The sequence below is a fragment of the Myripristis murdjan genome, chromosome 18, assembly GCF_902150065.1.
Source record: "Myripristis murdjan chromosome 18, fMyrMur1.1, whole genome shotgun sequence".
NCBI lineage: Eukaryota > Metazoa > Chordata > Actinopteri > Holocentriformes > Holocentridae > Myripristis > Myripristis murdjan.
In genome coordinates this window covers 14,808,164-14,821,195 of record NC_043997.1, presented here as the reverse complement: position 1 = coordinate 14,821,195, position 13,032 = coordinate 14,808,164, and the positions used below count along the sequence as shown (strand labels likewise).

The window sequence follows — 13,032 nt, the reverse complement described above, 5'->3', positions numbered from 1 at the left end:
ACCAAGGATGTTTGAGTGCCTTAGCATTACACTTCAGGCTTCTAGACCAAACTGCACCGCTCAACAGCCTGTGTTTTACACAAGTTAAAATAGTATTTGTAGCACATGAGGCTCACCTGTCTTTATTGAATGAAATATTGCCATACATAGTTGTCGTTAACAGACTTTCAAGCCAATGTTGATTCATCATTTGCAATGCAAAACTCATATGACTCATTTTTACACCAAGTCTGTAAGTTACAAGTTGTGCAATCTTCTGCTCATATGCAAACTGCTCTCGTCTTGAGCAGCCACTGCAGATGCAAACTTGACTCTAAATGCTGTCTGTGCCTTTATGATCGATTTAAATGTTGATTGATTATTGATCTCTGTGGACGTCCACTCCAGTCTCTGTGCAGAAGACGACTTGGGTAGCTTTGCCAAAATATCTATGTGAAATTCTGTGTTGCTGTTTACAGAGTATATTACATGATTGAATAATTTTTGTGTTCATTCTGTGTTTTTTACTTTTGTTTTATGTGAGAAAACCATTCTTCATAGTGCCTGTACACTTGTCACTGCACTGTGCAGCCCCTCACACTTTGATGTATTTGACATATTTATTACTGTCCCACTTTCCCTGTGATCACCACTGCTGCCAACCCAACACTTTGCTGCAAAAACATGCCTCTTGGAGTTAGAAAGACATCCTGTGTGATTATAGTTCAGCTTCCATTCAGAGTATCAAACTCTGTGCCACCTACTTCTCTATAACGCACGTCACTAGCTGATAGTTTCATAAACCTTAGGAGCCAATAATATAATTGTAAGAAGAATAATGTATCAGAGTCAGAATCAGAAACACTTAATTCACCAAATGCATCAAGTCTCATCACACTGATGAGACCGATCAAGGTTGTGTCATCTGCGAACTTAATAAACTTGATGGATGCATTTTTGGAGATGCAGTCGTTCGTATACAGTGAGTAGAGAAATGGCTTAGGTTAACTGCATCATCCACTGAGCGGTTTGCTCTGTATGTAAACTGCAGTGGGTTGAGATGAGGGGCTGTGATGGATTTAAGATAAGTCAGAATCAGACGTGCCAGGCATTTCATAATTACTGAAGTAAGGGCCACTGGCCTGTAGTCATTGAGGCCTGTGGCACTGTCCTGTTCTTAGGGACTGGAATAATGATAGATGACTTAAAACAAGCAGGAGCTTGACATAAGCTGTTGCGGTGAGGGAAAGACCTCTTAAATCTGGTATAAAATACATTAAAATCATTGGCCAGTTTAGGAGATGTAGTGGTTTATTCCAAGAAGACAACCAACATATTTTTACAATAGGTGACAGTCTCTTTTCCTTGATGTCCACTGTATAAAAAGTCATGCCAACATCAACAAAAAATTGGCTTACAAATCAGACACTGTCAGAGGAGTTGTACTTGCACAGTAAGTACAGTTATGTAACATACAATTATTGCTAAAGATCACAAAGTATTAAAAATGAATCTTGGGATTGGGAAGTGATGCTCTGTAATTTTCAGTCTACTTAAGTGAAAAATAATATATATTAGGATCAGGTTTTGGCTCTAGTTTATTTAAAGTGTTGATGCTGATGCTGCAGAAAAACATGGCCATAACAAAATGATACAGGGCCAGAGGCAATTCCACAGATATTTTTTCTACCTGGGATTGCTACAGTGGTGCAGAGTGAATATTTACATTTTGGTAACGGCAAGAAAGAGCAGTCACATTGCCTGTTTTCTACTGTCTCCATAGTCAGTTTCCTCAAACCATCTCTGAGGGAAAACTGACAGTTTGATTGTGCAAAAATAATTTTACATACTTGAAATGAAAGGTAATCATGGTGTGACAATGTTAAAAGCTCTATTTAATTCATTTTAATTCTAACAAATTATAATATTAAATAATAAATGGATATATTCACAACCACTTTTTCAGGTTATGGTTTTTAAATATTAAAAACAACTTTTACTGACTGAAGAGATGATGTTTTTCCTTAAATTTAACGTAAGGACTTGCTTCTTAGACATGAAGCATATTAACATTATATGTGTGATTACGAATAATGCCACATTACCTTCAAATGACAAGATGCTTGGAACAGCAGTTTAAGAGTTAACAGTGAACAGTTGTCATTTACTATGGCAGGGCCTGCAATTTAGTCAACATACAAACTGACTGTTTAAAAAAAGCATCTTTTAGGCTTTTTTTTTGTTTGGAGAGTGCAAAAGTGATTTTTTTTGTGCCTTTTGATTTGTTAATTGATTTTAAAAATTGCATGTACAGTTGCAGGTTCTGGCAACTGTCAAAACTAGGCAACATAGTGCAACTTTAACATTTATCCAGCAACACTGCATGCGTTGTTTTCTGAATCTGTGTTGCTGAGACCCAGAAGTCCCTACTTTAACCTTAACCTCATTATTTCCATGCCTAACCTTAAACATCTCTAACCTCAGGTCTAAACTTAACCAGCCAGTTTGGTGAGGAATCTTGGCAGTGGTGAAAAATGTGACAATGCTATGATTTTTTCACATTTCTCGGAAAACCTTGCACATGACAAACAGCTTTTGTGCTTCTTGTATTTTCCCCACAAAGACTCTTTACAGCTTTTGCAATAAGTTAAGGGCACGGCTGACCTTTGACCTGGCTGCCTTCTCGCCTCTTGTTCTCATGTCAGAGGAACAAAGGGACCTGCATACTCTGCACGTTTCCTGACACACAAGCACCTGATGACTCACTTCAGTGTCTAAGCCATAGTCATCCCAAACTGCAAAAACTGTCCACCTCAAGTCATTTAGTCCCATATTCAGTGTCAAAATCTTGTTTTTCTCCAAACAAAATAAAATTTCTTGATACCAGTGGGCTGAACAAAAAAAAATCCTGAAGTAAGTGATAACTGCATTGAAAATCAGTGGGATTTTTTTTTCTCACTTGTTCTAATTTTACTTTAAGACTATGACACTAAATGGCTTTTTCACACAGGTGTATATTTTTCCTTTCTCACCTACCTATACTGACCTCATCTCTGGCATGCACCGTGCTCGTCAAGACCTGACAAGAGACTCCATAACTTACACAAACACACACACTGAAGGGGAGGGCAATGGAATCAAAAGAGTTAGAGGGATGGAGAAATGAAAAAAAAAGATGTGATATTCAAATTATCTCAAGCTCCAGCGTCACCTGGTTTATTGATGTTGCATCCTTTATCACAGAAATATAATTTACATACAAAATACAAGGTTCATTACTTTTCACAACAGTAATTTATCATGTAAAAAATTATATTTGGATAGTAGTAATAATATATTCCCTCTGTGAAGTTATGAGTTCTGTGGGGAAGAGAGAGAGAGAGGCAGGGCTGTCATTCTGATTGGTGGACTGGGCTGTGATGTCAGCACTGCTGACGCGCGAGGTTGGCCAGCGCTTTGCCGTGGACGGGCTTGTATAGGAGAGTGAAGCTGGACGGGCTGAGGAGACCGTTGCCCTGCGCGTCCACCTCCCCCATCAACACGTAGTTCAGTCCTGGACAAGAGACGGGACAACACAACAGAGATCTGTCAGCAGCGGTCATGGAATTTCTGGAATATCATCGATTCTGTTAAAATTCAGCTACAACTCGTTCACCAAACATAATATTTCTTTATTCTTCCATTCTGAACTCATGCTTATGTTCCCAATCCCTGTGGAATAAAACAGAACTGAACTGTTTAAAATTTAGTCATGGAAAGGTCAGTAAACTATACACTAAATAAAATCTCCATCTTGACAAGTCATTCATTTTCATATTGATGGTTAACATTTTTGTTTTTACTTCAAACAAGTGAAGATGAGATAATCCTGTTTGTTTCTAATGCAGATTTTTTTTTCTGGGGACAACTATAAATATGGTGAAACAAGGCAGATTAGCCCACTAGGATCAAGAATGATCTAGAAGACGACTGATTGAAGAAAAACAAGATTTTAACACTGAATTTGAGACTACATGACTTCAGATGGATTTCTGCAGTTTGAGGATTGGCATGAGCATGGAAAAAGAGAACAAGGCAGAGGCTGTGAATCGTCACAGATCGTCCCACTCTACCTTTGCTCAGGCTGGGGCATTTCTTGCAGGCGGAGGTCAGCGTGACTGACATGGCGGGCCCCGACTTGGTGATGCTCAGACGTCCCGCCTTATAGGCCTTAATGAGGGCCACCTCTACTTGTACACCGCCACTCGAAACAGGGCTCAATGAAATAATCTTACCCGTAATCACTGAGAGAGTACGACAGAGAGAAGGAGAGGAAAAGAAGAAAAGAGAGTGAGGGTTGGAGTTGTTGTCACTAACGGCAATACAGCAAAACCACACTCTGATATCATGCGATTATCATGACCAAATTAAAAAGTATTTGAATGTTGCATGTGGTTTATGCAGCGTTACATCTATTCCATCAGATTATTCTGTTTTTTTTGTGTAGAAGCTTATTCTGCTGGTACCTATTAAGTAGAGTAGAAAGTACAATAACACCAAGAAATATCACATTTCAAGGTTCCTTCTTAAGTGTAGAGTGAAAGCAGAAGTCTCACAAACTAGAAATATTCAGGAAAAGCACAAGTAATATATTGTCATCTTAGCAGTTTGTAAAGGTCTTTTACAAACTGCCGTGAAAGAAATATGTTGCTGTTTTACATAACTTCCTTGATTTGAGGTGGACTGTGTTTGGATATTGCTGGTATGGCCTGCATGCCTCCCTTCTGTCATTACTTCTCTTTCTGTTGCTTTTATGGTCTTGTATCTCAATGGGACCTCCCTGGCTAAATAAAGGATAAATTCAATTTAAAAAAAAAATAAAAGTACCTCTAAACTGCACTTAAGCACAGTACTTGAGTGTATATGCTTGGCTACTTTCAGGCCTCAATACGGTATTTCTAATGATGAAAATTCAATGGAAATCTCCCAACAGTTGTTGTATCGTGATGTAATGAGTGAAGGGGGCATCTTTTTCCAATTTTTATGGTCAGATGAAAACAGCTGAGTCTGACGTAGAGATACCATCCAACATTAGAAAGGTTTTAAAAACTGAAATCACAGTTTCTTGGCGTACTGTTGTAAAAACAGGATATTGGGCTTCTGTAATGTAATGCACAGGTTAATTTGTCCTTTCATATGCGTCTATTATTTAGAGTGGGAGGATATGTTTGGCACACACACTTTTAGTATGAAGTAGCAGATGCAATTTGTAATGTATTTATTTATTTAATTTGGATTGGAGCTCAAAATTTGGCAGTGCTTTTAACCTCAGTGCATCGAGACAAACAAAACAATGAATGTGCTATTTTTTCCCTGTGTTATAATTTCCCTGGTTATTGCGGTTATGCTTCTGTCTACTCCCAGGCTAAATAAGGTCTGGCATTGTTGTAAGTGATGTTTTATCACAGCCACATTATGTTTCACAGATCGAGTGCAAGACAGCAATGTGATAGGGTGATAAAGTGAGATTTTGGAAAGGTGTGTAACTCACCAAAGTCATGAGGACAGAAGCTGGTTTGGAGGGTGCCGGTCCTCTTACACACCGGTGTGCACTGAGGGTTCACTGGTAAGACTGGTGAAGCTGCACATTCCCAGCACATGTGCACAACAAACACATGATAAGCACATAAACTCATGCCTGATATGCCTATACTGCTGTGCATATGCATATACACACTTAAGCAAATAACAATAAATAAATTGTTCATTTCTACACACATCAGGCAGCTAAGATCAATCCGTCACACTTACGTTTCTTGACCACAAGAGGTTTCTTTGTCACTGTCTTGCTTAGGCTCGGTTTGGCTGTCGCTTTAGGCTTCAGATTTGGCTTGATTGTTGGTTTGGATGTTGGTTTGATTGTTGGCTTGCTTGTTGGTTTTGCTGTTGGCTTACTTGTTGGTTTGTTTGTTGGTTTATTTGTTGGCTTGCTTGTTGGCTTGCTTGTCGGTTTGATTGTTGGCTTGCTTGTTGGTTTGCTTGTTGGTTTGGCTGTTGGTTTGGCTGTTGGTGTAACTCCAATCTTAGGGGTCGGCTTCACTGGCTTGGCTCCAGGTTTTGGAGTGGGCTTGACTTTGGGCTTCAGCGCAGGCTTGGGTGTGGGTTTGAGTTTTGGCTTGAACTTGGGCTTGAGCGTTGGTTTAACTTTAGGTTTGGGTAGGATTTTTTTCACCAGCGGTTTACGAGTTGGTTTAATTAGTTTGGGCTTGGGGGTGGGCTTCACTACCAGCTTTTTTATGGGTTTGCGTGGTGGAGGTTTGATCGGTATCCTTACCGTCGGCTTTGTGGTGGGTTTGGAGGTGGGTTTGGGTGGCAGGCTGGGCTTAGGCTTGGGTGTTGGTTTGATGGGTTTGATGGGTTTGCTTGGCTTTGCGGTTGGTTTCGCCAACGTGAAGTCGACCTCGACCCGGTTGACAAAGTCACCCCCAACAGTGGGTGCCTGGGACCCCCGGGGAACGCTGTTGTAGTGGGCCATGAAGCCATCGGAGGTCACGCTGAGGTCAGAGACAAACTGGACCAGAAGCTCGTTCCCATTCGTCACTATGGTTCTGTAATGAAGACGGTACAGAGGGGAGGAGGAAAGGATCAGATTAGTTGCAAAGTGGAAGGTGGGAAGCAGAAGAGGTAATGAGATTTGTAGAGATATTGAATGAAAAAAGTGATTCTGAGTCAGAAACTGGCAAGGCTTCACCGGTTGTGAGGGAACTCTTTGGACGACTACCCATTTTTTGATGAGAACTCTCACCCTGGCACTGTATCTCCGCAGTATTTCCCAATCCGCCGCGAGTCGTCCCGCTCCCCTCCGTTAAAGAATGCCACGTAGTCGTAGCGACAGTAGGTGTCTGCCTCCAAATCCAGCTTCACAAACTTCACCTCGATCACCTGGGGAGGAAGTGGCATAACACACAACATATAAAAATGTATGGCCAAACATACGCACCATGAGCTATAACACGTGTAGCAGTTATGTTTATTTCTGAGTGACTTTCATGAATCCCGTACAGTGCAGTAACAGGAGGAGGAGGAGGAGGGTCCGACTTGTGAAATACAGAAGGGCATTTACTCCCTCTCTTCCTCGCTTCCCTCTCTCCTTAGGTTCAATCTCTTGGCACACATGAACACACCCCGGGTCTTTCAATGAACTCTTTCATTCGTAGTTCGTCACAAGGCCGCAGTCAGGTGGCACACACACACACACACACACACACACACACACACACATACAAACACACTACTAAGAACATGGTGATGGGCCCCTCGCCTCGACCACTATTTTCTTTCCTCTTCCTCCTCCAGTACCAACACACCTGGTTTGACATGCAGAACCTCATTGAACTAGTCAATGATGACTTGATCACAATATGACTCATTGATTATAGCGTCTTCATTTAAGGCTTAAGTCAAATATTGGTTTAAAAAACACCTCTACAAATTAGTTGTGACGGAGAGCCTGAGGTGTGACTTTCCATAAGCTGTGAAGCAGTTCCTGAAATGTAAATGTTGTAGGTGTCGTTGGGTCTAACAGTGACTAGTGATTAGAAAGGTGCATTGCCATGGGCTGACATTGCTCGGTTCTACGGAGATGTGCCAGGAGCAGCTGATGCCCGCTGGGTAATTCGAATCGGGCCAGTTGGGTGTCTTGACTGAGCCCTGCGCCTTGGTCAGCCGCCCTCCACAGAACTGGTTCTCTATGGGAAGAAAGGATGATAACGATAAAATTACACTGCAAAGTTTCATATTTTGATGTCTTTCCATGCAGTTGTTGGATATTCACAGGCTGGTGAAGTTGATCATTTCCACTAAATCAAGTTAAATCAGCATCAAAATTCTGATTTTGTTTAGGCCCTGTATTACTTCACATTTGGGATCCAGTGACAGACTCCAAATTTATCTGTAGGTCTTTCCGAGTCTAATGATATGCCTTGACCCCACAGAAAGTGTTTCGGTCTCATATTATATCAGGTTTTGTTCAGTGCGAAAAATCATACAAGTATGCAAATTTGTATGCTTCTGTCACAAAGTGAGCCTCTCTTGAGCTTTTAAACTGGACTACTTGCTAAAGTGAAGATTTTAATTCACTCTATATTCCTCTCTTTTTATGATTGTGGGTTTTCTTATCCATCCACACCTTCCACATGTGGCTTCCCGCCGCTGAAGTAAGCCAGGAAGCCTCTCCCTCCGGTGCTGCTGTCCGACACCATCTCCAGCATCATGGTGTTGGAGGTGGAGATGAGCGCCCCGGGCCGGAACGTCCCGCAGAAGCGGCCCAGCTTCTGCACCATGTATGAGTGCCCGTTGTAGACATCCAGATAGTCATAACGACATGTGGGGTCAGCCTCCATGTCAAAGAGGCGGAAAGACAGCATGACCACATAACCCTCTGGGACCTGGAGAGGGAGACAGGAAGGTGACGCTTTGAGGAATGAATGAAAAAGTAACTGGACAAAGGTTCGAGGGCAAGTGGGGCATTTGAAAAGGAAAGGGCAACATTTTTTTATGCAGCATAAGCCTCGTGACCAGAGTGCAAAAACCCATACCCCCACTGAATCTCATATTCAGTGTTGAAGTCTTGTTTTTCTTCAAACACATGTAAAAAATCTGCTGATGGGATGAGATAATCTCACTTGTCCCCAATGTTTCTTGAATTTATTATTATTAAATGTAATTTTATTGATCCTAGTGGGCTGATCTGCCTTATTGTACACTATTTTAACACTGAATATGACAGTAAATGACAAATTAGTGAATGACATTAAAATTCCTGTTAATATTTAAGATGAACTGAAGCCAGCCCATCTTCAAATTGTGCAACGAATCAAATCTAAAAATAAAAGAGTTGTTTTAAATATATAAGCTCAATTACAAAAACAAGCAGTGGGTAGTATGGTTACATTTGTGTTCACAGTTTTCCACCTCAATCCCATCGCTAATGAGAGGGAAAACATGTGGCAGAATTAATGCAAATGCCCACATACTTCACATAAACTAAAATGGAATGCCACTTTATTAGACTGGCATATTTTATTTGGGTATTCTGAAATGTGCTCCACTTCAATATTGCAAAGTGAACCATAAGAACAAGGAATTTAAATTAGAAGAGAATCCAGCTGGATTTCCAAAGTAACTTTAAAAATTCAGCCCTGACTGTTCTGAATGGATTTTCAGAGAAAGAAAATGATGTAAAAAGCTTTTTGTTGTTTGTAATGACAACAGTATGTTGATTATTTTTATTTCCTATTCGCATAATTACATGTGGTATAAAGAACATAACAAAATCCTTTGACTTTGTTTAACGCTTGAATTATGATTTTTCCCTTAAGTGGCTTAACAGTGAGAGAAAACATTTATATTCTCTATCTGTGGATTGCAGCACTTCATTGAGGCTACATCACACTTCTACTGAGGGAAATATTCAAACCCAAGATGCCAGTGTTTTATGGCTGCACCATTATGTCAAGTAGAAAATATCTAGATGTCTTGTGCATTATTTTATACACAATTCCCTGTAACTCAGCAGGACATGTTGGGTATTTTTGGAAAGCTGGGGAACTGCACCAGTAAATAACTCACCGTGATGTACCAGGTGCATTTGCTGTTGGGTTTGTAGTGGCTGGGGAAGCCTTCGCTGGCCACGATGCCGGAGTCCGTCACCAGGTGGCCTCCACAGTGGAACACAGGCCTGGGGAGGGACAGAGCGTGACTACCATCAACTGGAGCTCAACTTAAAGGGCTTGTCCTGGGTGAAAATATGGTTTTGCTAATGCAGCTACCGAGAGCATGGAGTCAAAACCCCCGCACGAATGCACAGACACACACGCACAGACACACACACACAGACACACTGGAAACCACAGCGGCACAGTCTGCCTCTGTTCTCTGATTTTGGGGAGGGACCACTGAACTTTCCCAGTTTGTGTTGCTTTTTTTTCCCCTAAAAGTTGCCCCAACTCAGCTAGTAAAATTGATAATATACTGTATATGCTGTGGAGTTTCTAGCAACACACACACACGCACACACGCACACACACACACACTCACACACCTACACACTTAGTGCCACAAGAAAATTGTCACCAGACACAGCACATACTTTTCTTTAGCAGACTAGCTCTTGCAAAAACGGTGAAACAGCCACTTCTGTCTCTCTCTCACACATACACACATGCACACCCACACCCACCCACACACACACACACACACACACACACAAATATGTACGCACGCACCCACTCCCTCTCACAAAAACACACACATACGCAGTGGGAGTTCAAAGCAGGGAAACGCTCAGCTCCAACTTTACAACACACACCCCCAGACTAATTAATCGAGCTTTGGGCTGCTATGGCTTCTCATCGCAATGTTTCATCTGTAAACTCCAGCGCTGGGTTTTCTCCTCACACTCTTACACCCGGCTGTACACACTGCAAAAATCACCATTTTAATAATTTTGCCTCATATTTTTCTACAAAAACTGAAAAAAATCTGCCCATAGGTTTAGATTATCCCATTTTATTGCCAATACAGTTTCGCTTTTTTCAGTATAAATATGTTGAAACTAAGCAGAATAAGGCAAATCAACCTACTAAGAAAATGACACTTGATTCAAGAAAATTCTGGAAACAAGTGGGATTATCTCATCCCAGTGGCAGATTTTTTTTTCACATTATTTGAAGAAAAACAAGATTTTAAGATTTTGAGTCACAGGCAGAGTAATGGAATATATGTCAAAATGTATGTTCCTGAGTGTGTGTGCAAACAAATAAATTACTAAATGTATCAATAAGAGAGATTTTTTTGGCAGTGCAGCTCCATTTCTGTTTGGTCTTCACTGCTGTGTGTTGCTGTCGTCGTCTGAGGCATTTCCACCGGGGGAAGAGAGCAGATTACAACTTAAATGAATGTTATCTTGTGCTAATTTTGGAAAATAAAGCCGTAGCCTGTCATCTTCTCGGCTCTCGGGACTGTGTAGGACTGTCGGCGGCCCCCTTTCTGCACTCCCTCCTGCTCTGCTCTTGTCATGCTCTCCAGGCCCGCGCTTTGTGTCTGCTGTGGTGCTGTAAGGCCACACTGGGCCAAAATATCCCAGTGGTGGCGGCCCTCCCTTCTGACCTGCCGAACTGAACAGCCCACAGGCATTTGTTTGTCTATGCTTTTGTGTGTGTGTGGAGGCAGCTGCAGCAGTGGACACACCAGGCTCAGGAGGCATCTCGAAGAATTAAGTTATGAGTCAGATATTTAGAGATGTGTCACTGTCCCAATTCTCTCTCCCTCTCTCTCTCCCTCTCTCTCTCTCTCTCTCTCTCTCTCTCTCTCCCTCTCTCTCTCTTTTGTCAGGGTTGTGACACATGAGGAATATTTGTTAAAAACATTCAGTCTTCTGCCTCGGCTCTGCCAAATCATTGCACAAATTGCACTGTCACGTTGTGTCTGTCTGCCTATCAGTCTGTTTGAAAGATGCCAACCGCATCTTCTCCAAACTGCCAGCTTGCTACTCTGCAAAAAAAAAAAAAAAAAAAAAAAAAAAAAACCTCTCAATGAGTCATATAACCTCATATTCACAGTTAAAATCTTGTTTTTCTTCAAACAAAGTAAAAAAATCTGCCACTAGGATGAGTTATCTGACTTTTTTCCAATGCTAATCAACTTGTGTCTGGTATTTTTCTTGAATCAAGTGTCATTTTCTGCCTTGTTTCAACGTATCTATACTTGCTCCCTGAAAAATCCCTGAAACAAGTGAAAACAAAAGCTTTAACTGAAAATAACTCTTTAAATAAACTTTTTTTTTTTTTTTTTTTTTAACTTTAAATAACTTTTTAAATTGGATATTTTTGGCAGTGTGTTTCTACTTATCTTTCAGAAATCACAATATGGCAACCAGGAGAGGAAAGCAAGCAGTGGGAAAAAGGCATGAAAAACAGGAGCACAGAAAATAGGCATGCCACATGTGCATGGGCGTGCAAACACATGCACAACAGGCACATTGAGAGATGCACCATGTTCACACACACTACTACGCTACACACTAATACTGTAAAAATACACATGCGCAAAGTGTCTATAAAATATTTAAAATGCACAAAAGCTCTGGCTCCCTCTCTCTTTCTATCTCTCTGTCTCAGACTTACACAGAAATCCTACCTGGTATAGTTGGTCTGATCTTGAGCCTTGGTCCATCCCAGTGTCAAAGTGACAAGGGCACACACACTCCACACACACACCCTGACCTCCATCCCGCTGCTGTCCTCTGAGATCAAGAAAAGACGGGAGAGAGGAAAAAGAGAGAGAGAGAGAAAGAGAGAGAGAGAGAGGAGGGAGAGGCAGAGCAGAAGGCGTGGAGAATAAAGTTCGGAAGCAGAAGGGGTTAGAAGTGGAGAAGGAAAATGAAAAGTGATGGAGAAGGGGGAGGCGTGGCACGAAGGGAGGGCTGGGGTGTGAGGAGGGATGAAGGGGGAAAGAGAGGGCAGAGAGCAGCGGGAATGTGATACTGGGTGGACAGGAGGGCATTCAACAGGGAAAACAACATTAATTACATAATGTGCTGACCCATCTCTGCAAAATCATCTACAAGACATGACAGAAATGTCGCTTAGCACTTTAAACAAGTGAGATTCTCTCATCCCACTGGCAGGTTTTTTACTTTGTTTGAAGAAAAACAAGATTTTAACCCTGAATATGTGACTAAATGACTTGTTAGGGTTATTATTATTATTATTTTGCAGTGGAGCCAAACGTAATGAATGTACAACACCGAGTACAGTATATATGGTATACAGTGTGCTTATGTGTTACATGCTGGCTGTATTTTTTTGCTAAACAAGCAGAGCAATGGAATATGTCAAAATGTATGTTCCTGCGTGTGTGCAGACAGAGTGCCAGTGTTGCGTGTATAATGACCACTTCAGTGCCCTGCCAGCGACAGGCTTGCTGTATTTTGTGAAACCACACATACCTGCACAAACATGCACAATTTTCTCTGAAGGAGGGCCAATGTGGGTCATTATCAAATTTTAAATT

At 41.4% G+C, this 13,032-nt stretch overlaps 1 protein-coding gene across 1 annotated transcript; it reads right to left on the bottom strand.

The window, feature by feature from the left end:
• Positions 1-3,173: 3,173 nt before the first annotated feature.
• pcolceb (procollagen C-endopeptidase enhancer b) lies at positions 3,174-12,370 on the bottom strand. Its single transcript, XM_030075559.1, has 9 exons — positions 12,157-12,370; positions 9,589-9,697; positions 8,147-8,405; positions 7,582-7,706; positions 6,764-6,900; positions 5,770-6,566; positions 5,510-5,599; positions 4,092-4,262; positions 3,174-3,532 (listed from the first exon to the last, which is right to left on the bottom strand). The coding sequence occupies exons 1-9, from the start codon at positions 12,246-12,248 to the stop codon at positions 3,402-3,404; spliced, it is 1,911 nt and encodes a 636-aa protein (XP_029931419.1). The 5' UTR covers positions 12,249-12,370; the 3' UTR covers positions 3,174-3,401.
• Between the last annotated feature and the right edge of the window lie 662 nt (positions 12,371-13,032).